Source organism: Canis lupus, chromosome 19, assembly GCF_048164855.1.
Source record: "Canis lupus baileyi chromosome 19, mCanLup2.hap1, whole genome shotgun sequence".
Lineage (NCBI taxonomy): Eukaryota > Metazoa > Chordata > Mammalia > Carnivora > Canidae > Canis > Canis lupus.
The window spans coordinates 21219553-21247247 of NC_132856.1; the positions used below are offsets into that span (position 1 = coordinate 21219553).

General features: G+C 39.5%; 1 protein-coding gene across 1 annotated transcript in view; it reads left to right on the forward strand.

Annotated features, from left to right (window-relative positions):
• The first annotated feature begins 1254 nt into the window (after nucleotides 1-1254).
• Nucleotides 1255-27695, forward strand: part of RYBP (RING1 and YY1 binding protein) — an 80234-nt gene continuing 53793 nt past the window's right edge. Inside the window, exons 1-2 of the mRNA XM_072785378.1 lie at nucleotides 1255-1439; nucleotides 2320-2445. Coding sequence (XP_072641479.1) covers nucleotides 1408-1439; nucleotides 2320-2445 — 158 coding nt within the window. The 5' untranslated portion in view covers nucleotides 1255-1407. The remainder of the gene's footprint in view (nucleotides 1440-2319; nucleotides 2446-27695) is intronic.

The window sequence follows — 27695 nt, forward strand, 5'->3', positions numbered from 1 at the left end:
CACCCCTATCCCCACCTCCCAACTTCTGGCATCATTCTTTGACCAGTTCCCTACCCCCTACCCGGAGCTTCCGCCCAGCCGAACCTTTTATCTAATCATCTAGGGTCCTGACTCCCCGAGGGCAAAGGGGCCTGAGTCACGTTCAAGTCAATTTGGCGAGCATTCCCGAAGCTGGGCAGAAAGCAAAGGGTACTGACTGCTGCTACCTGTTCCTCGCCTTCAGGAATGTTCTGAAGCTGGGGGAGCCGCTCGGTGCTCAACCCAGACCCACTTAACGGTAGTTCTTAACCCAGTACTTTGGACTGGTCCTTCCTCAACGCCAGGCACCGGCTTGCGTGCTTTCGGTGGATTATACCCGAATTCCCCGAACGGTCCTGGGAGGAAGGTTGCTCAGCCTCACCTTGCAGGCAGGCGAAGGAGCTGAGGCACAAGGTTAGGCTGCTGGCACGTGGCCGCCGGGGATTTGAACAGCAACTTCCCTCGGGAAACGCCCCAGTTAGGCTCCGGCGGGGCGGGGAGGGAGTCGGCGGCCCCGAGCTCAGCGCCGGGTTTCGGGGGGACCCTTCAGCCGTGCCACACCCTTTCTGCACAGTCCTGCCCTGCGCCGCGGGCCGGGGCGGGGGCTCGGGGCCGGAGTGTCGGCAAGGAGGCCGGGGCTCCAGCAGGGGCCGATACAAAGCCCCGCGTGGCGGAGCAGCAGAAGGGCGCGGGGGCACACGGGCCCAGAGAAAGAGGCCCTGCCAAGCTCCCGGGGCTCGAGCCTCGAGGCGTTGCAAGCGGCGCGGGGCGGCGCGGGGCGGCGCGGGGCGGCGCGGCAGTTGCGAGCCCCGGTGGCGGGCGCCAACTACTGCGCCCAACTACTTCCCCGGGGGCGGCCCGGCGGCCCGGGGTCCCCGCGACAGCCCCGCGGGGCGGGCGCGCCCGGGCGGCAGCCCCGCGCCGCCCCCCGGGCGCGGCCACGTGCGCCCCGCCGGGCTCGCACGCTCCGCCGCGCCGGGCCGCCGGGCCACCGGCAGGCACGCGCGCCCCCAGCGCGCACACACTCCCGGGCACGCACACCGACGGCCCGGCCCACGTCCGCCACGCCCCGCCCTCCCCCGCGCCCCGCCCCCGCCCTCGCGGCGCCGGCCGCCGCGCTCCCATTGGCCGCCCGGCGCGTGACGCGCGGCGCCCGGCCCCGCCCCTCGTCAGTCACTCGGCGGAGGCGGCGCTGGCGGGGACTAGTCTCGTCCGGAGACTGGCGGCGGCGGCGGCGGCGGCGGCCGGAGCTCGAGCCCCAGCGGCGGAGGGCGGGCGGGCGGGCGCGGGGGAGGGAGGGGGGCCGGTCCGCGACGACTCCCCGGACGGCGTTTCTCCTCCGAGCGGCGCCGGGTTCGGCTTTGGGGGGGGCGGGGGTACAGCCCATCCATGACCATGGGCGACAAGAAGAGCCCGACCAGGTACCTGCTCGGAGCGGAGGGGGCGGAAGGGGCGGGAGGGCGGGGGGCGGGCGGGGGCCGGCGACGACTAGGCCCCGGAGCCACCCGGGGCGGGGGGAGGCGCTGCTAAGATGGAGATCCGGGGGCGGGGGGAGGCGGCGGCGGCGGGCGGTGGCGGCGGCGGCGGCGGCGGCGGCGGCGGCGGCGGCGGCGGCGGGAGGCGGTGTCGCTCCGGCTCGGGGCCGGCGGCCGTGCGCGCCGCAGCCATGGCGGCTCCTCCTCGGCCGCCCTCCGCCGCCGCCGCCGCCGCCGCCGCCGCCACTCCTCCCAGACAAAGGGAGATTTAACCAGGTGGGGAGGGAGGGAGGGAGGGAGGGAGGGCGCGAGCAGGGGAGGGGAGAGCGAAGGAGCCGGCCCACTCCCCGCCGCCGGCCTCGGGCTGCCCCTGCGCGCCCCCTCCAGATCCGGCCCGCGGCTCCCCTGCCGGCCCCCCCAGCCCCACGCTCAAGTCCACAAGTCCGCCCGCTTCCTGCGCCCGCCGCGGCCCTTCCCGGGGCGCCGCCGCCGCCGCCGCCGCCGCCTGCCGCCTGCCGCCTGCCGTGCGAGGCAGCGCGGCCCCGGCCCGGAGGTTGCAGGGTGCCGGCGGCGGGGGCGCCCCCTGCCCTCCTCCCTCGGTCCCCGGAAAGGGGGGGAGGGGGGAGGGGGGAGGGAGGAGGGAGGCTGGGTGGTCGCCCGAGCGAAGTTTCCAGCGCTGGATCCCTGCGGAATCGCGACGGCTCACCAGCGCCTGTGTTGTGTTTTTTTTTTTTTTTTTTTTTTTTTTGCCGTTTCTCCCCCCCCCTCCCGCCCGCTCCTCGTCTCTCTCGCCTCCCCTTTCCCCCCACTCCTCACCCCTTCGAAGGCCAAAAAGACAAGCGAAACCTGCCGCAGACGAAGGCTTTTGGGATTGTAGCGTCTGCACCTTCAGAAACAGCGCTGAAGCCTTTAAATGCAGCATCTGCGATGTGAGGAAAGGCACCTCCACCAGGTACTTGAGGATGTGTGTTAGCTTTTGTTGAAGGACTTTTCCTAATTTTTTTTTTTTTTTTTAAAGGTGGGAGAGAGGGTACAGAGCTATACTTTGTGCCCCCTCTCCAACTTGTTGATTATGGCTTTTTTTTTTTTTTTTTTTTTTTTGGCATTTGGGGGTGGGTGATGTGTGGTCTTGGTTGTGTGTATTTCGTGTTGGGTGCAAAGCCTCCTATGCACTGAATGATTTATGGGAGGGAATTTTTCCAGGTTTTCGTCTTATTTCAAACAGGCTGGATTTATTTGACACTTGTATCCATTGGCTTATTGGTATTGGCTCAAAAAGAGAGGAAGCAGTGCTTTTGCTGTGGATTGTAGGACTTTAGACCTTTTATTTTTGCCATGTGTAGAATGTTTTTAATTTGCCTGAACTGAATTATTTTTTTTCTTCTCTGAGCCATTTATAGTTATCTGAGGATGCTGGTGGTTGTGTGTGTGTGTGTGTGTGTGTTTTCTGCCTTGAGCTGCAAACGTCTGTTATTTTCTTGGGCTTGAAAATAAATGTTGGGGATTGATAAAGTGCATTTTTTTTTTTTTTTTTTGGAAGGCCGAGCTGTCAATTTGTGTGTGTTTTTTTTTTTTTTTCCGATTAGCTTATGCAGAATGGTGATGGAGGACGATTTTGCAAAATGGTGAAATGGATAGACTGTTTTGAAGTTTTTTTTGTGTGTTTTAAAGCTTTATTACGACGCAAAGAATGTTGAAAGAATTCCTTTTCCTTCTTGGGAAGGTAGTAAATCCCATCTGGTATCAAAACGAGTTGAACTGCTCCACATTTTAACATTTAGATATATTTGGGTAAAACGTCAAAGCTGGATTTTGTAGTCTTCTGGTCATCTTTTAAACTGAATCTGGAATTTGTGTCAGTGATGTTAGAGTTTGAAGTTAAACTATTCTTGATACTCATTTAATGGGAAGACATTGTGCTATATGTATGTGAAAGCTGGGGAGAAGGAATGAGTTCCTAGTGGATCCTTGAAGGCTTAAGTTGATTGCCAGGAGTCTTCATTTCATCAGGTACTTGTTTCTGAGTTGGTGGTGTTCCAATATGACTGTGTAGTAGTACTCCATAGTTCTAACTGGATGTTATTCTTTGACTAAATGAAGGTGTCCTGTTAGGGTTTCCTTGCTTTATTTATACCTGGGATTACATAGGATATTGGATCACCTGAAGAATTTAATTCCGGGATGAATTATATTGGTCCAATTACTTTACTGGTGGAGCAGTTCTGTGACTTCCACTATTTAAATAATGAGTGATTTGAAAAAAAGTACTCAAGAACTAAAAATATTTCTCCAGAAGTTGTTTTTCTAGCAAATTCATGTCCGTTTTTGTATTAACCATAGAACAAATTTAGTTAAAATAAAAAGCACTTATTGGGAGCTTAATAGATTTTGTTTTGCTCTCTGAAACAGGGAATTCCATCAAATGGCATGAAAGTTTAGAAATGTATTTATTATTTAAAGCAATAGTGATTGTATTATATTTATGAGTAATGTTTTTTTACATGTAGAATCCCTCAGGGGCCAAACCTCTTTATTGTGGTTTTGCTTTGAGTGTTACCGTAGATGATGTTCAAGTAAATGACTAGGAAACTCCTAAGAACTTGAGAACTTTACTGGTGAAGAGCAAAACCAAATTCAAGTTTATATCTGATGTATTGCTGGGAATGATTATCTTATAATGAAATGCATTTCAGTTTCTACGTGTATTTAAAAAATCTGACTTATCAACTTTTTGGAAATAATGTGGGAGGTTTTGATTTTAAAAGCAATAGAAATGTTTATAAAGTTTTTTTCAGAGTTACAGATGATGACAGTGAAATTCAGTTTTTTAACAAATTGAAGATGAAATATTTTAAAGTCTGTTCAGGAACAGGATACTTTTCTCTTTAAGGGTTTTCCTGTAGTTTTTTGAGGTCTCTTATTGAGTAGAATTTGAACACAGATTTCCAAGATCCAAGGACTTAGACGCTTATCAAATCGTGATACCTGTATGTGGCCTAAGTTTGTTTCATCTTGGTTATTATCAGTGTTTGGATGTTTGAGATCTATTCTTGAAGGCATCATTAAGTGGAAAGTAAACAGTATTTTGGCTTTCTTACAGTATGAATGGGTTTCATGTAGAAAGGTGAATATCACAGGTCTTCCTTCAGGCTTATCAGGTGTAGAAAACTGTTGGTTAATTTCTCTGCCATACTAGTTACTGCTGTGTGATTTTTCCTGGGTCTTACTCTTGTACTGTATTTGGTACCTCAAAGACTTTAACATTTTCTGCCTTGCATAGTTTTAACCAGACCTGGTATTGATGACAGTACAAAACTTGTTGGGTTTTGGATGCTGAGTAATAGGCAGAAATTTGTGATTTTAGAATGACTTTTAAAAATAATAAAAGGGCTTTGTTAACCTCTGTTGACTGGTATAGAAGTTGGGTTTTATTGCTCAGAGCTGGTGTTTGGTATTCCTCTTATACAGCCTAGCTGGTGGCCTCGCCAGTGGTCATTTGGAGTTTGTTCATCATTTTTGTCATTGTTGCCATTATCTACCAAGTCAACCAAGGAAGTCAGGTTTTAATTAGTAGGTCTGGTAGGACACAGAACTGTATGCACTCTTTGAGGATAGAATTGATGTTACTTAATTTGATGAGGAAAATATTGAGTGTTCTACAAAGAATGTTTATTAAGCTCCTAAGATGCAAAATACTGGTCAGGATAATTGGCGAGGGGTGGGAGGGTTGGTTGGACATGTACAATGATGATCAGAATCCAAGCTATACAGGCTCTGAGAGATGTATAAGTGAAGTGCTATGGGAGATTGGAGCAGTCTGAGTTGGGGAATCAATTAGAAGGATTCCTTCTCCCCATTTCTTCTGAAAAGGGAATTGATTTCTAAAAAATCACCTGCCAAATTTTTATGGTTATTGTCACGTGTATGTTATATATTGAATTCTGCAGGTAGATTTGTGAAAGTGATGGATAAGGCCTTTTTTTCTTCTTGCAGCAGCATAGAGCAGAATGAAAGTCGAGGGTCAGATGCTCCCAAGGAACATGTTAGGGGAAGGAGGAAGAGATACTTAATGAAAGGCTACTTGGAGGCGCAGGGGGCAATAGAGATCTGTATTTTGGATGTGTCAATTATATGGAGGGTCTCTGGGTCTTAGATACACTCCTTTTTCTAACTATATCATCCCGCTCTCTACCTTTTGCTGGTGATTTTTTTTTTAAATATAGTTTTATTGAGTTTTATATACTATAGAATTCACTAATTTTAAGTGTATATATGATTCATTGAATTTTAGTTATCTTAAAGACTTGTGCAACCATCACCACAAACCAGTTTTAGAAGATTTCTTCATATCATATGGTTTTCTCCTGCCTGTTCTGTGATACAACTTAAGAGATTGGAGGGGTCACCTGCAGCCTCCTCCCTGTGCTGAGAGAACTCCAGAGTAAGCCGTACAGTATAGGAAATAAAGGAGTGTGTATATAAGGTGGCTGTGGGTGGGGAGGAAACACTATCCCTTTCCTAGGTGATAAATTGAAGATAAAGTGGGATTTCCCAGCCTTGTTTGCCAGTCTCATGAAAGATGATAACCACCAGTTTTCTGAAGGAAAAACGCCTGCAAATTAACAAATTTACTTAGCCATTTTGTTAAGTTGAAGCTCTTGAGTGTTGAGCAGAGTAACTTCCTATACTTGGTGATGAATAAAATATACTTAGCTTTGGTTTTGCTACTTTTATGAATCCAACCATGTTTTTGTTGGAGATACAGATTGCCAAGACCCTGCTGCAACTCTAGCTGATTGGTGAGTGGTTCTTTGATCATAGTGCTGCATTTTGACCTTCAGCTACCGCTTAAATGACATTCATTTGAAAATGGGTAGATTTTTGCTCTGGGTAGTTACCATAGATTTAGAACTTATCCAGTCTTTAGTGCCAGATTTTATCCTGATACTGGGTTCAAATCATGTTTATTTGAATACCATCCCCCTGAAAAGTGTACTGTTTTTAGAGCTTTTGCAGACAAGTAGAGGTGAGGAATTTACTTTAGATATGTAATAAGATCATGGCCATTTAAAAATAAAAAATGTTGGTATTCCGTTTGTAAAATGCTTTTTCCTTGTTCAGGAACTTGTATTTCAGTGTTGTAAATTTGGATGTTTTCTCTTCCTTAAGTTCAGATAGCCTAATAACTGAATATCCATTGAATAGTCATGAAGTACTTCAGTTTTAGGGGAAAAAAATACATGATTTGTGGCAGTTCCAATCTCGCTTCAAAAGTGCATCACCCTGAGTTACTTTTCAGATAGGAAAACTCCCAGAAAGCAGGGGTGGGGGTGTACCTAATCTGGAGCAGAGCCAAGCCACTTTCCTATGGTTTTGGATCATCCACCACAGTGGTTTTGCTCCTTAGGTCACATTGGTTTTACTGTAGTGTTTGTCTTTCACAGAATTTCTCCATAAAATACATGGAAAAATTACCTGTCTTCCGAACCATCAAACCTTACCAAACCTTTCGGCCTCAAAGCTGGTAGAGTTTTTAAAGATCACTCTTATCCAGAAACAGTGATAATTTATTTTGTATTTGCTATTACATTGGACTTACTGATTTATTGGTACTAACTTGATCTTATGTATACTTGGTGACCTTAAAGTAAATTACCTGGGTAGTTGTGGTTATTTGACAAGTTTTTATTGAGCTCACAGCTAAATGGGCTCTGGATATACAGTAGTGGAAAGACAGACAAGGTGCTTGTTCTCATAGAGTCTGAATTACTATGGAGAAGAAGAGAAATAAACAGAAAAATAAAGTAATTTTGGCCAGTGGCAAGTGTTTTGAGAAATTAGAGCAGAATGTGGAACTATAGAGTGATGAGAACTGGGGGAGTGACTGCTTTCTAGACAGTGTTAAGATACACATTTGCCTTTTTAGGCAGCATGCATGCTGCTTTCTTTTGGAACAAGGGGATAGTTATTTCTGTAGGTTATTTCTCTAGCCTGTGCCATCTAGCTCATTGGGTTGGGGACAGTTTAGAGTTGGAACCTTTGTGTACAGGCTACTCAGCTTTTCCTTAGTTGCATGCCCTATACTGAGGCCAGGCCAGCTAACTTGTCAGTATATCCTGTTAGTTACTGGGATGGGAGGTTTGAATGGATTATTCATGTGGCATACATTTATCCTGTGCTGTCAATGCTGAAGAAATGCCAAGATTAATAAAAACTATTTTGGTAAACAACAGCTACTTGAGGAAGTTGTCGGCACTAACTCAGTTCATTATTAGTACTTCAGGTAACAGTGGGTCTCTGTCTCCTTTGCAGTTTGAACTAAAACATTCTACAGTCTTTCTGGCTCTCATTTTCTCTTTGGCTCTGTCACCAGGGCCTTTTTTTGTTTGTGGCATCTTTTATCCTCCCCATCAGAAATGTTCCCTTCCTCTTTTTTAGGTAAAGAGGTTTTTTCTTTTTTCAGGTTTATTTATTATTTGAAAGATTTTATTTGTTTTGAGAGAAAGTGGGGGAGGAGCAGAAGGAGAGAGAGCGCACTTGATTTAACGGAGTGGGATTAAGGGCTCAATCCCATGATCTGAGCCACTCAAGAGATGGATGCTTAACTCACTGAGCCACCCAGGTGCCCCTTTAAGTAAACTTTTTGAACAGTAGCGTACATATGGAGAAGTGCACAAATCAAAATTAAAAGGCTTGAGGGACCTTCATAGGATGAAGACACCATGTATCTTGTACCCAGGGTAGGAAAACATTACCAGGACCCCAGAGTCCATTGTACACTCTTAGGACGGTCACTTCAGCCAGTGTCCTAACTTCTAACGCTGGAGAGGAGTTCTGCATGTTTCTGAACTTCGTATAAGTCATACAGTTATGTTCACTTCTGTGTCTGGCTTCTTGAGATTCATCCATGTTAGTGTATGTGGTTCTTGTTTTTTCAACCAGTGTTGCTGTTTTATCCTAAGAGTATCTTAGAGCTCAACTCTGCATGTAGACCCTTCAACATTCTAGAGATAGGATCTCTCCTTGATAGCTTTTTATTACCTATTTAGTTGAACACAGTTGTTTTCTTTCAGCTGTAGTGTAAATTCACACATCATTAGGTGTAAGGATAAAACCTGGTATGTGGAACTTTCTACAGTACAGAAATGGAGTAAACTTTTGCTTCTCATCAGATGTAGTGTTTATCAGTCATTTATATTTCAAGTCATTGGTTAAGTAAACAGAAAATTCCTGCTTTCAGAAAACCTAACAAATGTTGAAAAGGTAAGACGGTAAAAAGATGTTCAGTGATGTAAATAGGCATGGAATGAATGAGCACATGGTAGAAATAGTCTGTATGGGTACATTGGGAAAGGCCTCACTGAATCTGGAATTTAAATGAGGCCTTTATGATTCTGTAGAGTTTCTTGTACCGGCTAATAGAAGTTGTTTGCTCCCTCCTACATCCTTTTCAGCTCTTCCTCATTTCAGATGTCATCCATACCTTTCCATTTCTCCCCACAGGCTGGTAATTCTAATACACTATTAACCATCCATCACCACCCTTATGCATGCATGTTCATGGCTATCAAATCCAACTGATTTTGGGGCCTCTCCACTTGGTCAACTTATATCAGCTCCTATTCTTATTGCCTTCAAGATACAAAGTCCAAATGCTGAGCATCACAATAGTCCTTTCTTGTTCCTTTAGGATTTCTGGAAGCAGACTGCCACCACACCCCATCTGCCCTCCACATACAGCATGTGTGTGTTTCATGCCAAACTGCTTGTTTCCCAAGCATGGGCCTATCTCATTTCCATACCTTCACACCTTCCCTTCTCTTGATTTTCTCTGAAGTGCTTTCCCTTGCTTCTGTGTCCTGCCTAACTTCTATTTGTCCTTCTAGATGTTTCAGGAGGCCTTTCCATTGCCCTCCAACCAGGTGTACCTCATCGTAACACTTGAACAGAATTTTTATTTGATCACTTACTATGTTTTCACCTTTTCGGAGGGCAGGACCTTTCTTTCTTTCTTTAATTAATTAATTTTAATTTGAGAGAGAGACGGAGATTGAGAATCTAAGCAGTCAGTCTCTCCGCGCAGCCTCAGAGACCGATGTGGGGCTCCATACATCTCATGACCCTGAGATCATGACCTGAGCGGAAACCAAGAGTCTGATACTTAAGTGGCTCAGTCAGTTAGGTGCCCCTTAAGGGCAGTACCTTTCGTTTCACAGCTTTATTTTTCTTGAAAATCTAGTACAGTGCCTGGCACTTGACGGGCTCAGTAAATGTATATAGAATAATGAAGACTAAGAGTTTAAATTGGGAGTTCTCTTTAAAACTGTTCCAGTTTAAAAGTTTTATCTAGGGCAGCCAGGGTGGCTCAGAGGTTTAGCGCAGTCTTCAGCCCAGGGTGTGATCCTGGAGATCTGGGATCAAGTCCCACATCAGGCTCCCTCTGCCTGTGTCTGTGCCTCTCTCTCTATCTGTGTTTCTCATGAATAAATAAAATCTTTAAAAAAAAAGTTTTATCTAAGAAATATGCTTTCATACTGAGGCTTGGATCATGTATGTGTAATGTTATTGGTTTAGGGGAAAGTTGTCTTTATGAAGTATGTCCTTAAAAGTGGTATTCCTGTTTTTCTGGTTTTGTTTTTGTAAACGTGTGCTGGTAATTAAACACGAACCTTCAGCGTTCGCCGCTGTAGGCAGTGCATTTTTTTTTTTTTTTTACTTTTAGGCAGTGCATTTAAAGTACTTCCTGGAGTGGTTTGGAGCTTTATAACATAGGCACATTTACCTAAATAAGAACTGTGACGATTCTTTTTGGGTGCCTATGTGGGAACTAGATGGGTGTGCTTGTTTGTAAGCTGGCATTTAAAGGCAGTTTAAAAATGGGCACAAAACGTTTTGAGTGTTATTATGCTGTCCATTGTATAAGTTGTGTTAACGTACCTATAAGTTGGAAGTTGTACCTTGTACATGGAGAATATTACTATCCTGTTGAGTAATTTGGATTAAGCACTTCTGTTAAATTGAAGTTTTGACTCATTCACTTCATTTATTTAGCATTAATTTCAGTTCCATGCAGTGATTGACACAGACTGTTGTGTCAAAGAAGAAATCTCAGTTAAGGCAATGAATGTAGTAAACTACAGTGTTAGAAATCATGAATAGTTGAAATCACAAGGTAAACAGGTGAAATTTTAATTTTTCAATAGCATTCGATACTACTGCTCTCCTTCCCTGCCTCCATCAATTTAGAAAAACTAAATTATCTTTTGGTTGGAAAAAGAAATGGTGGAAGGGATATGTAAAAAATAAAATCTTAAAACTTTATAATTTAAGAACATTAACAATATATATTAAGATGAAGTTCACTTTGAGAGGGACAAGAAATTAAAGGTGATGTAGGATGCTAATTTCATCAGCCTATATTGGATCTAAAACCTAGTCAGTACGTGGTGGTTAGTCATGGAGGAAACAAACTTGGTGACTGCTTTCTTTTTGTTTTTGTCTTTTGAAGACTTTATTCATGAGAGAGACAAAGAGAGGGAGGCAGAGACACAGGCAGAGGGAGAAGCAGGCTCCATTCAGGGAGCCCGATGTGGGACTCGATCCCAGGACTCCAGGATCACGCCCTGGGCCCAAGGCAGGCACCCAACCGCTGAGCCACCCAGGTGTCCTGGTGACTGCTTTCTAAGAAGAGATCAGATTTCACATATAGGTTATAAGGTTTATACTTGTTCATTCCTTTATAGAACTAAGAGTTGTTTAGTATCATAAGTCTGCCAGAATATTCAGGGTTTCAAGAAATAATTCAGCTCAAACTATCTTAAGTCAAAATAAAACAATTTTGTTGTCTTGGGGCATCTGGGTGGCTTACATGTCGGTTACATGGTTGCCTTTGAGACTCAGGTAATGATCCTGGGGACCTGAGATCTAGCCCCACATCAGGTTCCCTTCTTACTGGAGTCCGCTTGTCCTCCCCCAGCCCACATTCTCTCACGCACACATGCTCACTTTGAAGGAAATAAAACAATAAGGTCTTAAATTGTTTTTGCTGTCTTAACCAGTAATGAGAAGGATACCATTTAAACTCAGAATCAACTGCAGGAATCAGGACTCCTGTTAACTTGCCCAATTCCCGGGCCATTCTTTGTTTCCTGGAGGTTGGGACGGTTGGATTGGCCAAGGCTAACCAGTCTGCAGAGTCTTACTTGAAGAAAAATGGAACACTTAACCAAGTGGATAGGAAAATAGCTACCATAGTAACACACCTTTGTAACTGGGTAATAATACTCATATATTCAGTTCGAGTTTCAAACTATAATAAACTGGATGATTGGAACTCTGTTTACCTGGTACTTACCCATTTTTATCATACAGATAAAGGAAAGATTATCAGTGCTTTGGTAAAATTTAAAAAATCTGTATGTTATAGGTTAATTTCCTGTACTATTACCTATGATCATGGTTCTCTTATTTTAGTTCTGAAGATGGTAATACATGCTTATTATAAGAAGTTTGAGGACAAAACAAAAACATAAGCAAAGGCCACCTATATTCTGTCATGCAGAATTTTTTTTTATTTGTTGACCAATTTATTCATGCTCTGGACCACAAATATTTGAGTCGCTATAGTTCTCCATGTGCTGTTTAATATGCTAGTTCATTGAATTTTCAGAGTATTGTAGGTGGTAGTTCCATGTAGGAATAGGAATGTCAGGCAGCGTGCGATACAAAACATTTAATCTCTGGTTTGAAGGATATGCATTCTGACTTGTTAGTTTTATGTGGTTTATTTTGGGTTTTTCTTCTAAGGGAAATTTTTTGTGAACACTTAATGGTTTGGGGGATTCCTTTTTGCACGAAATAAAGCTAACATCCAGTTTCCAGTTTTCTTTTTGAATTGTTTTAATTTGGGGGAGAATGAAAATACATCATTGAATTCTTAATATCTGGTGTGATTAACTTTGCTGAAGTCTTTCATGCAAAGAATAATGAAGTATACAAAGCAATCCAGATTTAATGTTTTTATATTAAATTCGTTTAGAGTGGTGATTCTCATACTTTGGCATGTATCAGAATCACCTGGAAGGCTTGTTGAAACACATTACTTGATTCCCTACTCTATCCTCCACTTTCTGGGTTTTTATTAAGTAGGTCCGGGTAGGGTCTGTGAATTTGCATTTCTTAAAAGTTTTAGGTGATGTTAGTGCTGCTGGTGCTGGTCTAGGGAGCACACTTTTCAGAACTATTGGTTGAATGACCTTTAATTCTCCTAAAGAAAAGCCAACTTCTCTTAATGAAACTGGAGATAGTTTTTGATATTTGTTTTGGAAAATTATGTGTTGGCATTTCACTGGGATTTTAAGAGAAGTGATCAACATTCGTGTTTTTAATGAAGAGCTGGCATTGGAGGTGATTTCTTAATAAATAGGTTGTGTGTAATATAGGAATATTTAAAAATTGCTACCATATCAACTAGTTTCTTTTATACATTGGAAAATCAGGATACTGTCTTGCGTTAATACATCAATTGGATTTCAGATATATGTATTTTTAAAATCTTTGCAAAATATGCTAGAACCAACTTTTACAATCAGTAAACCAACATTTCAGTAAATAGTTGCCAAAGAACAGGAATAGGTAGTTAATAAAAGAACTACAAATTAAGTCAGTAAACATGAGAAATTTACAGCCTTCCCATTACTTAAATAAATACAAAGTAACATTTTTGATAAGCCACACTTTAAAGATTAAAAATTTTTTAGTGAGTCTAGGAAGAAGTGGACATTCTCACAGACACTTGGTTGCTGGGGAAGTTGCTTTACGTTTTCTGAAGGCCATTATGACAGTTGATATCAATTCCTTTAAAAATGTTTGTACCTTGTAACCCAACAATTCAGTTTCTAGGAATTTAGGTGATCTGCATATAAAAATATCTGTGTATATATATTAATTACATCATCATTATAACAAAATGACTGGCAGGCTGATGGACTCAACAAGTGTTGATAGTGTGCTACATGAGGGGCAGGTCTTTTGCTAACACCACAAGGTCTTTGGCCCAACAAGTGGAGTTTGATAGTAATTCTTGCTGCAAGTTAAAAAATTACCTGCATAGGAATCAGCAGGGAATTGTTAAAAACTATGGACTAGCTCTAAATATTTTGCAGATCTAAAAAATGTTTTGAGTTCTTTCATACATTTGTGTTAGAAATGTAGAATGATAAAGCCACTCTGGAAAGTAGCTTGGCAGTTGCTTGCAAAATTAACCATATGCATACTGTATGACCTAGTAGTTGCATTCCTGGGCATTTATCCCAGAGAAAGGGAAACTTAGGTTCACAGAAAACCTGTTAACCAATACTCATGGCAGCTTTATTTGTAATGCCCTAAAACTGGAAATAACCCACATGTCCTTCGGTAGATGAGCGTTACGTTTATACCTCATGGAATACTACTTACTCAGCAGTTGAGAAGAAACAAACTCTTGATACATACAGCAACTGGCATGGATTTCAAGGTGATGATGTTGAGTGAAAAAAACCAGTCTCAAAAAAAAAAAAAAGAAAGAAAAAAAACCAGTCTCTAAAGGTCATGCACTATAGGTGACCAATTAACATTTTTGTAATAACAAAATTAGAACAGATTATCAGATTATTGGTGCCAAGGATTAGGGCTGTTGGGGTGGGAGGGAGATGGGTGTGACTCTAAAGGGATACCAAGAGGGAAAGTTTTACGTTGATGAAATCTAATCTTGATAGTGGTGGTGGTCACGTGAATCAACGCATGTGATGAGGTGAAATAGAATGGTTACACACACATCCCAATGTGAACTTTTTTTTTTTAAAGATTTTTTTTATTTTATTTATTCATAGACACAGAGAGAGAGAGGCAGAGACACAGGCAGAGGGAGAAGCAGGCTCCACACAGGGAGCCCGATGTGGGACTCGATCCCGAGTCTCCAGGATCACACCCCAGGCTGCAGGCGGCGCCAAACCGCTGCGCCACCGGGGCTGCCCCCAATGTGAACTTCTTGGTTTTGATGTACTATAATCCAGAGAATGCAACCCTGCCTGAGAAATGGGGTGCAAGTTATGTAGGACCTAGTACTACTTTTGCAATGTCTTGTGACATTTATTTCAAAATAAAAAGTTATTTATTTCAAAATAAAAAGTTATTTATTTCAAAATAAAAAGTTAAGTTTTAGAGTATGTAATAGAGGAAATGTTCATAATATTAGCAAAAAAACGGTTCAAAATGATATGACAGTAAGATCCCACTTTATATTTCATGCCACTGGGATCCCTGGGTGGCACAGCGGTTTGGTGCCTGCCTTTGGCCCAGGGCGCCATCCTGGAGATCCGGGATCGAATCCCACGTTGGGCTCCCTGAGTGGAGCCTGCTTCTCCCTCTGCCTGTGTCTCTGCCCCCCCCCCTCTCTATCATGAATAAATAAATAAAATCTTAAAAAAAAATGTTTCATGCCACTTAATCTAATATATACCTGGAAGTAATGAGTGATCAAAATATTAATTCTGAGCAATAGCACGATGGATTCTTTCGTGTGTGTGCTTTTCTGTAATTTCTGCAGTGTAGATTAGTTGGTATCACTTTGTAGTTGGCAAAACCAATTTTCGTGATAGGAAGTTCAAAAAAATTAATTCTGGAATATTTAACATTTTACATTGAGATTGTAAAGTTTTGTTTATATTGGTTACACTAATTTAGCATTTAAATAGCTATTAACGGAGATTGGAAAATATATTTATACTCTAAAACATGTTATGTTTGTAAATTTAAAGCTGTTTTGTGCTTGTGGTATTACAAAAACATACAGTATGATGTTCTAACATCATAACTTATGCTGTCCAACATAAGTATATGCATTGCAAACCACACGAAATTATAAACTTCATTAGCCACAGTGGGAAAGTAAAAAAGCAGGTGAATTATTTTGAAGAATTTATTTTAATCCATTATATCCAGAATACTATCATTTCAATATATGATCAGCATAAAATTGCAACGAGATATTTTACATTCTTTTTAGTGTACTAGGCCATCATACTTTGGTGTACATTTTATAATCACAGTGCAACCAAGTTCAGACTAGCCACATTTCAAGTTCTCAGTAACACATGTGGCTACCATATTGAAAGTAGTAGTAGGAGTTGAGAGCCAGGGCTTTGGTGTCAGGCCTAAGTTAAGTAACACCAACTCTTACTTGCTAATCTTGTGATCTTGGGCATGTTACTTAACCTTGTGCTTCAGTGTTTCATTTGTGAATAGTAACTTCTCCATGGTGGTATTATAAGGATTAAGTGAGTGAATGTGTTTAGCAACTTGGCACAGGACCTAGCACAATAAATACTGTAAAAAATGATAAAGCTGTTGATGGATTGTATTGTATTGTATTGGATTGAATGACTAATCATTTTAAAGGCACAACTGGTTTCTTAATAATATTACCAGTGAAAATACATAAGTAGTACGTGAGACCTGCGTTTTCTGGAATTCAACTTTTGGGACCTAAGTTTTAAATGATGATCGAATAAATGGACAAATATTTGAGCACTTATGTGCAATGTATTGCGCTAGGCACTTGAACATTTAGACTGTAAATCTTAAGATGATATTCTCAAATATTATATATTTGCATAGCACTTTACATTTACCATACCAGTTTTTTATCTGTTTTCCCAATGTAATACTCAAAGCAATCCTGAGATAGAGTTGTTATTCCCACTTTCACAGTTGAGGAAGTTGAAGATCAGAAAAGTGAAGTAATAACTTAGTTGATTTCATACCTAGCTAGTAGAATAGAAGAAATAGAAAGTTGACATAATTAAATGGACAAATTAATATTGTACCAAAGTGTTTTAACTGGCTTCTTTTAATTCCTTCCCTTTCTCCTTTGCTGTCTCAAGAGAGAATACTTTTCCAGGGCCATTTAAATTAGATAAGGGCAATAATATAATGTCCACTTTATTGAGAATTATCCTGAGATTTATTAGCTTAACCTTATCTATAATATAAAAGGTTAAAATAAGTCTATATAGGTTAGGTGATTTATTGTGCTTATTGTGATTTTTTTTTTTTTTTTAGAACGTTGACTTTTTCTCACTCTGTCTCTTGGTGAAATATACTCCGAAAATGGGCTGAGAATATGCAGTATATACTGTCTGAAAAATAAACTTTGAAGTAGTTTGTCATGTGACTCATTCAGAAAATGACACAATTCTTTGAAAGAACCTGGCATGCCGCCATTAAAAATCAGTGGTCAGAGGCAGCAGTGGGAGGTACCTGCTCCTGGGCAGAGTCTCATGGAGCACATGTCATCAGGCATTAGGTATCTGTGTTCTCTAATATGTAGAATCTGCTTTCAGTGTATGCATGGCTGTCTGTTTGTGGGATTTTTTTTTTCCCTCCAGTTAAGAAAATTGAGGGAGTCACAGGAGGTCTAATTTGCTGTTGAGTACTCTGGGACAAAATGTATGACAGTGAACTTATCCTGACATGTACTTTTGGTGTGCATCATTGAAATGTATTTATAAGAAGGAGAATTAGATTTTGGTGCTCAAGACAAGAGTGATAATAGGGGGAGGTGGGAAGGTAGGTAGAGTGTTCTTTGTTCCCTTGGTTTTTTCTCTGCCTTTTCTTTTTTCTGGCTCAGCATAATGTGCCTGACAATGCGTCTCTTCTTGTCTATCTAAAAGAACCCCTCAGAATTCTATATGAAAAACTCACTTCTGATCTTTGTGAATTTTAGCAATGTGAAATTCTGCAATTAGAGTTTTCTTTCCCTTCATTGAAGGGTTGTGAGGCTTGTGGAATGTGGTTCTCTAGACGGACTGAAATTCGACGTAATAGGATTCAAGATTTTTGTTTTTTCTCCATGCTAAGGATGTCTTAAAAGCTTGACTGTACATAGTTCCTGTATATTGAAAGTAATTGATTTGCAATGTCTCATTTCTCCACCCTCAAGATATGTCAGTAGATATTTATATATTTCAGAATCTCTGAATGGGAAGGCTTTATCTTGCTAAAACTTTTGGCAACGGAATGTGTAGTTGAAATTTCCTTATTTAAGTTATAGTTAATGCGTTTATTTTGAAATCCTTCATTTATGTACTTAAATATCTTTATCCCTCTCTTTCCCAGTCTAAGAAATTAAACTCATCACAGACTGACCAAAACAGTAGATTCAGTTAATCTCCTATTTATGGATCTCTAAGATAAGGGCTTTCTGTCACAACACTTGATGTAGAGGGTATATTAACTACAGACAGGTGTACTACAGCCCTAAGGGTATTCTTAGTCTTTGTTATTTCATTTAATTAAAAGAAAACTCCAATGCTTCTCTTGGGGGGCGGGGGGGGGGGCGGGAGTTTGTATTACTGAAATAGTTAATATTGTGTCATGCCCCAAGGCAAAGCTTGTTTCTAATAGAACAGGTGTACATTTGTACTTTTTTATGCTTAGCTTTTATTGAACAGCCATTATTGAGTGAGTTAAGTACTATAACTGAAACACAGACCTAGGAATTTCATTGGTTAATAGGAAGAAGAGTGAGACACAGCTCTTAAAAGGCTTCATCAGTGACCTGCAACTAACCCAATAATAATGCTGATAAGGGCCAGCATTTAATGGGCATTTGGCGAATAGCAGGCACTGTATTAAGCCTATTTCATGGATTGTCTCCTTAGTCTTTTTTTTTTTTTTAATAGATTTTAATTACTTATTCATGAGAGACACACAGAGAGGGGCAGAGACATAGGCAGAGAGAGAAGCAGACTCCCTACAGGGAGTTCAGTTCGGGACTTAATCCCAGGACCCTGGGATCATGACCTGAGCCAAAGGCAGATGCTCAACCGCTGAGCCATTCAGGTGTCCCTCATTTAATCCTTTTAATGGTATGATATTGTATCTCCATTTCACAGATAACAAAATGAGGCTTAGAGTTTATATCCCCAGCCCGAGTTTATATAGCACAGTTGCACTTGACTCGGATCTTTTCCAGCTTCACATTAATATTATTTCTGATGGTGACGCCCGGGTGGCTCAGTGGTTGAGCATCTGGCTTTGGTGTAGGTTGTGATCCCAGAGTTCCAGGATCGTGTTCCACATTGGGCTCCCTACAGGGAACCTGCTTCTCCCTCTGCCTATGTCTCTGCCTCTCTGTGTCTCTCACGAATAAATAAATAAAATCTTTTTTAAAAAAAAATTGTTTCTAATGAGTTTTTCTCTGAAAATGGCATTACCATCTATACATACACCAGTCTATGGACATCACTTTAGACACTCAGCTATAGCAGTCAGATGTCAAATTCTGTGGCTTTATTCCTCTTGTATTCCTGTTTTACCGCCTTTAGGTCCTCAATATTTCATTTTTTATTTCAGTGTGAACTTCATTAATTGCAAGTCTCTATAGTCCAGGCCTGCTTCTGGACTATTGTAGTAGCTTTGGTCTGCCAGGTATTCAGTGATCTCTAGAAAACACATAGATCATGTACCTTGTCTGTCTAGAATCCTTGGTTATTTACTGCCTTATTGCCCAAGGAGGTATTGCCTTGTCTCCTTAAACGACCCGTGAGGCCTAGCATGATCTGGCTCTGTCCTATGTACCAGCTCATCTTTGCCACTTCTTACCATGCACCTTCTGGTCAAACTTGTGTTCCATCAGCATGTTCTTTCATGTCACTGTGCTGCCTGGAGACTTTTACCTTAGTATTACTTAGTAAATGCCACCCGTAGATGTAAGATACAGCTCATGTCAACTCTTTTGGGAAACCTCTCTTGATTCTTTTTTTTCCTGTGATCATTGAAGAACTTTGTGCATTTCTTTAGCATAGCACGTCTTCATTTTGTAGTGAAATTTGTTTACGTTTGTTGCCCCAAATTTAAATTTGAAGCCCTCATGGGCAAGGATAGTACCACTGACACATTGTTAAATCTTCAGAGGCAGGATCTTAATGCCTCTACTGCTTTGTACTTTTAGGTGTACCTTTTAAAGGTTAATCCATTCTTCCAATCTCCAGTTTAAAATGTTTCCTTTTTAAAATGTCATATTGGTTAACCCTTTCTGCAAATAGGTTATGTCCATTAAAAAAAAAAAAGGCACTTGAATGACTTGGAAATACTGCCAGCATTCATTTACTTCCTCTCTTTAGTTTCTAATTTTACTTTTTGCATAGTCTGTTAACATAGGTCCTTTTATTAGCTTCCTTTCAAGTTCATACCTGCTCCTCTGCTCACAGCTGAGACAACAGTTTATTGCAAAATCGAGTTCATCTGAACTAGTGTCTGTTTTAAAAAGGTTCACCTTCTCAGGAAAACTAAAAAATGCCTTTCTCTTAATGTTTTGTGCTTGCTGGCTTAAGGTTTTAGAAACAGAGCTATCTTGAAAGGTTTGTAGAAAAGTGACTAGAGTGGTCTAGATGCACTATGGCTTAAGGAGGAAAAGGGTTAAAATGGACAAGATGGTGAAGTCTGTCTTGGAATTTTGCAACTGAATAGGACTCAGAATGGCTGGAGTTTTTTTAGCAAAGGATTTTTGAGAGGTGGGCTGGAAAGTTTTTTGAACTGATAAGTAATGTAGATACTGGTGGTTTTATCTATTATTTTTCAGGATTGAAGTCCTAGATGCTCATTCCCTTTCAGTTGGTACTGTTTTGTAAATGAAGATCCTTAGTTGTATATCAATATTTTTCAAAACTCATTGATCTAAAAATTTCATGAAAGAAGATGCATCTGATGAATTGGAATCTTCTGGTAAAAAGAATTTGTTACATTTTAAATTAATCTGTTAATGGGGTGCCTGGGGTCGATCACTTCGTTAATCTGCCTTCTTTTTGCTCAAGTCATGATGCCAGAGCCCTGGGATTAAGTTCCATGTAGGGTTCCCTGCTCAGTGGGGAGTCTGCTTCTCCCTCTGCGTGTCCCCTACTTGTGCTCTGGTTCTCTCTTGCTCGTTCTCAAATAAATAAAATCTTTAATCCGTTAGCTATTAATAAGCATTTAATTACTGGAGCACAAACTTTGAGAATATATAAATTCTCAAAAATAGAGACTAATGCTGAACTGCAAAGTTGGCTTCTAAACAGATTTGCAGGCAAACTTTTGCAAAATCCATACTTAGTTTTAAAAACATTTGCATCAGGGAATGTCCTATACAAACATGAATAAATTTAGTACACAGCAACGATGTTGATCCCTAACTGGGGAACTTTTGCTAAATTTAGTATGGGGCTTAATCCTATTAGTTAAACCAGCTAATGGTAACTTGATGAATCATTGTGATCCTCTTGTGGTTTTGAAAGGTGTATTTTCAGAATTAATTTTATTCATAACACGCTTAGAAAATTGTATAAGGATATTGCTTTGTTTTTCTCTGTGACCAGTATAATCTTTACTTTTCAGTTTTGTTTTGCAATCACCATAAGTTTGTTTTGTTTCCAGTTCATTGATTTGGTCAAGTAAATAGGCCCTAATTATCTTATCCCATTTCTCCTTCCTTTATCCAGGCCCTCTAGTTTTATATGATATAATGTTTTAGAAATGATAGTTGTATTTATAACTTATAGTTCTTAGAACTCTTTGCTTTTTCAAGTGTCTTATCCATAAAGTGAAATTTAAATATTCAGTAGATGTCTCCAAAGTCTTAGTAATAGTGTGGTAAAGTGGAAAAATCTTTGAAATTCTAACATAATGACAAATATATCTTGGCTATTTTTGTCTCATTTTAACTTTTCTAACTTTAGTACTAACAAATCGGATTTTTGAGGAAAGACTTTGACTTCATGGTGGTGTCTGCTGCTACTTAGTCTTTCATTGTAAAACCCTTACCTTTATATAATTGAGTAAACATATCTAGATTGTAGAGAATAAATCACAGAATGCAGCTTTTTTTTTTTCTTTAGTGAACAGCCTTTTGGGCTGATGGATTGTCCTTTAGAGTAATAATATTTGTAGTTTTCAGGTAAATCAGACTTCTTCTATAAGTCCATTTGTCCTAGAAGATTATAATTTGACATTCAGGTTAGCAAATATTTGTATTAAAGTGTGGAATACTATTTATTATATACAAATGAATACGTTTTTTAAATCTTGCCACTTGGCTGTATTCAAAATCAAGAAAACAATCTTGTCCTCCTGCCTCTGCTTTACAGCAAAGAGTGGCCTAAGAGTGATGAGTGCAGAACAATTAGTGCCATTTTCCACTTGTTCTTTTATGATTTAGACTTCACATAACCTTCACATAACCTTCACAAAACCTGAAAAATTCATTTTAATCATTAGTTTAAGCCTTTTCATCACCACCTGACCCCAGCCCCCAAAAACCAACCAACCAACCAACCAACCAACCAACCCAAGCCCTGGAATTTAAAAAAGAAGGCTTCTGGCAAATTAAGAGTTTCTTCCCTTACCTCTGGCTTTTCAAGACTCAGGGATTCAAAAGTAGTGAAAGAATACCCACCTCTCCCTGTGTCCAGCCCCACAAAAACTTTGAGATGCTATGAAGCAAGAAAGAGGTAACTAGAATATTGACCCTTAAGTAAACTTAGCTTGGCTATGTTTTTTGCCTTTCCTGTCTTTTCACATGTTTTAGACATAAAAATATTTGGACCAGATACTGGTATGGAGATCAGGAAGAGGATTTTACTCTATTAATAGGGAATATAAGAAATAGCATAGTGACCCCGAAATTACATGAAGCTGTAAACAAGTTAGGTTAATGAACTCTTCCAGCCATTAGGAAAACCACTTTATGCCTTGGTGAAACCCTGGTGGTACAGATTGTTCCTGAAGAGGTGCATGTTATAATTTATGGGGTGTGTTTTGTGTGTGTATGTAATGGTAATGATGGTATTGATAGTAAATTTACAGCTAAAATGTTAGGTACTATTGCCAATTAAAATTACTAGAAATGAAGATAGAGCATTTAGAAAATACTTAAGAGCTAGTGAGAAAATACTTTGCTCTATAAAAAATGATGTATTTTTAGCATTTCTAGAATGCACTCTCAAATAGTACTAAACAAGTAGATTTGACCTCCTGATTTTAAAAAAAATGATGAATAATAAAACATAGATTAACTTATATAGTAATGGATAATTACTCTATTAAATTCTGTATTAGCCCCTTAAGAAAAACTAAAAAGTACTGTAATCAGGAGAAAAAGCATGGCACCTTGTTATCTGGGTTTAATTCTTTTTAGCTTTGTTAAAATGTAATTGGCCTATAAGAAACTTCACGTTTGAAGAATAACCTGGGAAAAGTACCACAAATAAGATAAATATTATATCTTTCCCCCGAAAAAATCTTCTCTTGCCCCTTGGTAGTTCCTCCTACCTTTCTGTTCCCAGTCTACCATTAATCTGCTTTCTACAATTACACATTAGTTTGCATTTTCTTGAATGTTGTATAAATGTGATCCCATGCTATGTACTTTTGGGTTTTTCTTTGGTCTCTTGCAGTCCGTGTGCTTATTTTGAGTTCATCCATATTTAATTCCTTTTTGTTGCTGAATACTATTTCATTGTATGCCTGTTTTGCTGTTTATCTGTTCACCTGTTGATGGTCATTTGAGTTTCCAGTTTCTGGCGAATAAAAATAAAGCTGCCTTCTACATTCCTGAACATATGTGTAGACATAGGCTTTTGTTTCACTTCGGTAAAGCAGTGGAGTCACTGGGTATGTTTAACCTTTTAACAAACTGCCAAACTTTTTTTTTTTTTTTTACAGTGGTTGTATATTTTAAATTCCCAAAACAGTATGTGAGAGTTCCAGTTGCTCCACATTTTTGCCAGCCTTGATGTGTAGTCTGTGTAGTCTTTTTAACTTTAAGCAAATAGAGGGAGCCTGATGGTATCTCATTGTGGTTTTGTACCTTTTCCTAATAACGATCATTGTTTTGTTTTCACGTGCTTATTTCCCATCTGTATATTTTAAGTTCCTTTTTAATATCTTTTACTCATTTTTAAGTGATTGTTCGACTTACCGAATTGAGTTCCTTGTTCTAGATTCCAATGTATGTTTTAAAGTATTTTTTTAAAATTTTTTTTTATTTATGATAGTCACACAGAGAGAGAGAGGCAGAGACACAGGCAGAGGGAGAAGCAGGCTCCATGCACCTGGACCCCGATGTGGGATTCGATCCCGGGTCTCCAGGATCGCGCCCTGGGCCAAAGGCAGGTGCTAAACCGCTGCGCCACCCAGGGATCCCCAATGTATGTTTTAAAAGTGTTGAACACTAGGTTAGATGAAGTCCAATTTGTTATTTTTTCTTTTATTACTTTTTACTTTTTGTGTCATTTTTAAGAAGTCTTTGCCAAACCCAACATCACCAAGATTTTCTCAGATTTTTGCTTGTATGAGTTTTATAGTTTTAACTCTTATATTGGGTCCTTAGTCTATTTTGAACTGATAATTGTATACAGATTTATAAGGATGAGTTAAATGTTTTATTTTAAACATACAGCCATCCTGTTATTCTGGATCATTTATTGAAAAGATTATTCTTTCTTCATTGAATTTCCTTGGCATTTTGGTGAAAATCAATGGAGTGTATATATGATGCTGTTTCTGGACTCTCTTCCATCAATCTGCTTGTCTTTACATTGGTACTATGTTTCTGGACTCTGTTCCATCAGTTTACTGTATTTTACATTGGTACTGTACTGTCTCAGTGTGTGTGTGTTTAAGGTCTTGAAATCCGGGATTTTGGGACTTCTAATATTGTTCATTCTTAAAGTTATTTTGGCTTTTCTGGGTCCTTTGTATTTGCAAATAAATTTTAGAATCACCTTGTCAGTTTCTATTTAAAAAGCCTGCTGGGATTTTTATTGGAATGCATTGAATTTGTAGAAAACTGACATCTTAACCACATTAGATTCAGTATTCCAATCCCTGAAAGTCATGTAGGTCTCCTATTTAGATCTTCTCAACAATGCTTTGTGTGTTTTAGTCTATAAATCTTTTGCATATTCTGTGTCAAATTCATCACAAAGTGTTTCACATTTTTTGTGCTGTGTAAGTATTTTTACTTTAAAGATTTCAATTTTTGGTGGTTTTTAGATGATTTATACAAATAGTTATTTTTTAGTCTTGTACTGCATCTTTACTAAACTTTCCTATTCTACTAGCTTTTTTGTGGATTTTGCGGTTTTTTCCATAGATGATTTTATCTGAATTTTCAATTTTACTTTTCCAATTTGGATGCCTTTTATTTTTCTTGCAAACTAATTAAGCAGGTTAACTCTTCAGAACAGTGCTGACTAGAACTAGTAAAGAGTTGACATCCTTGCACTGTTCTTAAATTTTAAGGGAGTAAAGCATTCAGCCTTTTACTGTTAAGTATGGTATTAGCTGTAGTTTTTGGTAGGTTGAGGAAGTTCTTTTCTAGTTTGCTAAGGGCTTTTGATTAAAGAATTGACAAGTACATTTCCCTGCTCTGTATCTCCTGCATCTATTAAGATAGTCATACAGTTTTTCCATACTTAATGCTGAATTACATTGTACAATTACATTGTACATAATCAATTACATTGATTTTTGGATTTTAAACCAACCTTGCATTTCTGGGAAAAATCCCACTTTGTCATGATGTATTTTCTTGGCAGTAATCCATGATAGATTATTATTTTTTTATTTGTATCTATACTCATGAAGGACATTGGTCTAGTTTTCTTACCTTGTAATAATATATGTGGTTTTGTATTCAGATTGATGTGGGTCTCAGAAGGAGTTGAAAACTCATGATTTTTCTGGACGAGTTAGTATATAATTGGTATTATTTCTTCTTAAAGGTTTGTTATAATTCACCAGTGAAGCCATCTGGGCCTAGAGTTTCTTTATGGAGGTTTTAACTACAAATTAAATTTCTGTAGGTATATAGGAATATTTAGATTATTTGTTTCCTTTTGGATGAGCTTTGGCAGTTTCTGCCTTTAAAGGAATGTCGGAATTTGCTCATTTTATTGAAGTAAAGCTGTTGATAATATTCCCATATCATCCTTTTTAATATCTGTAGCAGCTATGGAGGTATCACCTTATTCCTCACTGGTGATTTGTGTCTTCTCTTTCTGATGAGTCTGGCTTATCAAAATTGTATTGATCTCAACAGGATTTTGATTTTACTGGTTTTTTTTTTTTCTTTGTTTCTCTTGTTCTCCATTGATTTCTAATTTGATCTTTATTTTGCTTATTTTGAGTTTCATTTGCTCTTCCTAGTTTCCTAAAGTATCAGTGTGGTCATCTATTTAATAACTCTTTTTCATGTATAGGCCTTTTTAAAAAAAAAAATTTATTTATTCATGAATGAGAGAGAGAGGCAGGGACCTAGAGGGAGAAAAGCAGGCTCCCTGTGGGGAGCCTGATGTGGGACTTGATCCCAGGATGTGGGGATCACATCCTGAGCCGAAGGCAGATGCTCAACCACTGAGCCACCCAGGAGCCCCTAATGTATAGGCATTTGATGCTATAAATTTCCTTCTCAACTATGACTTTAGTTACAATCCATAAAATTTGATAATGTATTTCATCTTCATTTGGTTCAAAATATTTTCTGATTTTCCCTTTCTCTTTTGGCTGATGGATTATTTTCAGTTGTTGCTTCAGTTCCAACTATGTGAGGATTTTCCAGTTATCCTTCTGTTTTTTACTTCTAGTTTAATTTCTTATATGGATAAAAATCTAGAATTGTCTTGAGGAACTGAGCCCTGTGTCATTATGAAATCACCTGTGTCACTGGTAATTTTTTTTTGCTGTGATACTACTTTGTCCTATATTACATAGATTCAATAAATGAGTAGGGTTAGCATGGTATATCTTTTTCCATATTTGTATCTTTATATTTGACATGGATTTCTTATAGGCAGATATAATTGGGTTCTTTTTTGTAGTTAAACATCATAGTCTTTGCCCTTTTTAAGAGACCATTTACATTTAATGTGATTATTGATACAATTGATTTTATTTTATTTTATTTTTTTTATGCGATTGGTTTTAAATCTCTCTTGCTGTTTGTTTCTATTTTTCCCACTCATCCTCTTTCCCTTTACCTCTTGCTGTCTTTGGCTTAGTTGAGTGTTTTTTTAAAAATCCAGTTTATGTCCTTTCTTTTTAGCTATAACTCTTTGGTTTTAGTTGTTGCTTTAGTATACATCGTTAATACCACAGATTATCTTCAAGAGATAAACTTCTTTACATATCCAATTGACCTTTGAACACCCTGGGTCTCAGGGGTGCTGACCCCACATGTAGTTGAAATCTAGATATAACTTAGGAATCCCCCAAAACTTTAAGTACTTAATAGGCTATTTACAGGAAGCCTGATCAATAACATAAACAGTCAAATTAGCACATATTTTATATGCGATATGTATTATACAGTGTATATTTATAATAAAGCAAGTTAGAGAAAAGAAAAAGTTAAGGAAATCATTAGGAAGAGAAAATACATTTACAATATTGTGTTTTTCGAGGGAAAAAAAAATCCACTTGTAATTGGACCCGCGCAGTTTAAACCTGTCTTGTTCAAGTGTCATCCGTCGTATAAGAACCTTAGTGTCGTTCACTTCCACTTTCCCATACCTAGCCTTTCTGCTGCTACTGCTGTTGCCATCCTGCATAACGTAATTTTTATGTAGTCAACTTATCTTTTAATGAGATTGCAAAATATGACAGAAGAAATCTTTTATACTCTTCCACATATTTACCATTTCTGGTACTCTTCATTCCTTTGTGTGTGCAGATGTCCATGTGGTTATATTTCTTCGGCCTGAAGGACTTCCTTTTAATATTCCTTATAGTTAGGGTCTGCTGGTGATTCTTTGGTTTTTTACATCTCAGAAGTTTTTCTTGCTTTCTTCTGATAACAGCTTTTTGAAGCTGCGATGCATATATTATACAGTTCATCTATTTAAAGTGTGTAGTTACTGGTGTGTAGTATATTCACAGAATCATGAACTGTGGCCTCATTTCATCACCCTCAAAAGAAATCCCGTACTTTCTAGTTGTCACCTTTCAGGGTGCCTCCACTCCCCACCCACCACACAGCCATCCCCACTCCTAGGGAACCACTGTTAAACTCTCTCTAAAGATTTGCTGGTTCTGGGTATTTTGTGTTAAGTGGAATCATAGGACGTGGTTTTTGTGACTGGATTCTTTCACTACCATAATGTTTCTAAGACTCACCTTGGAAACACG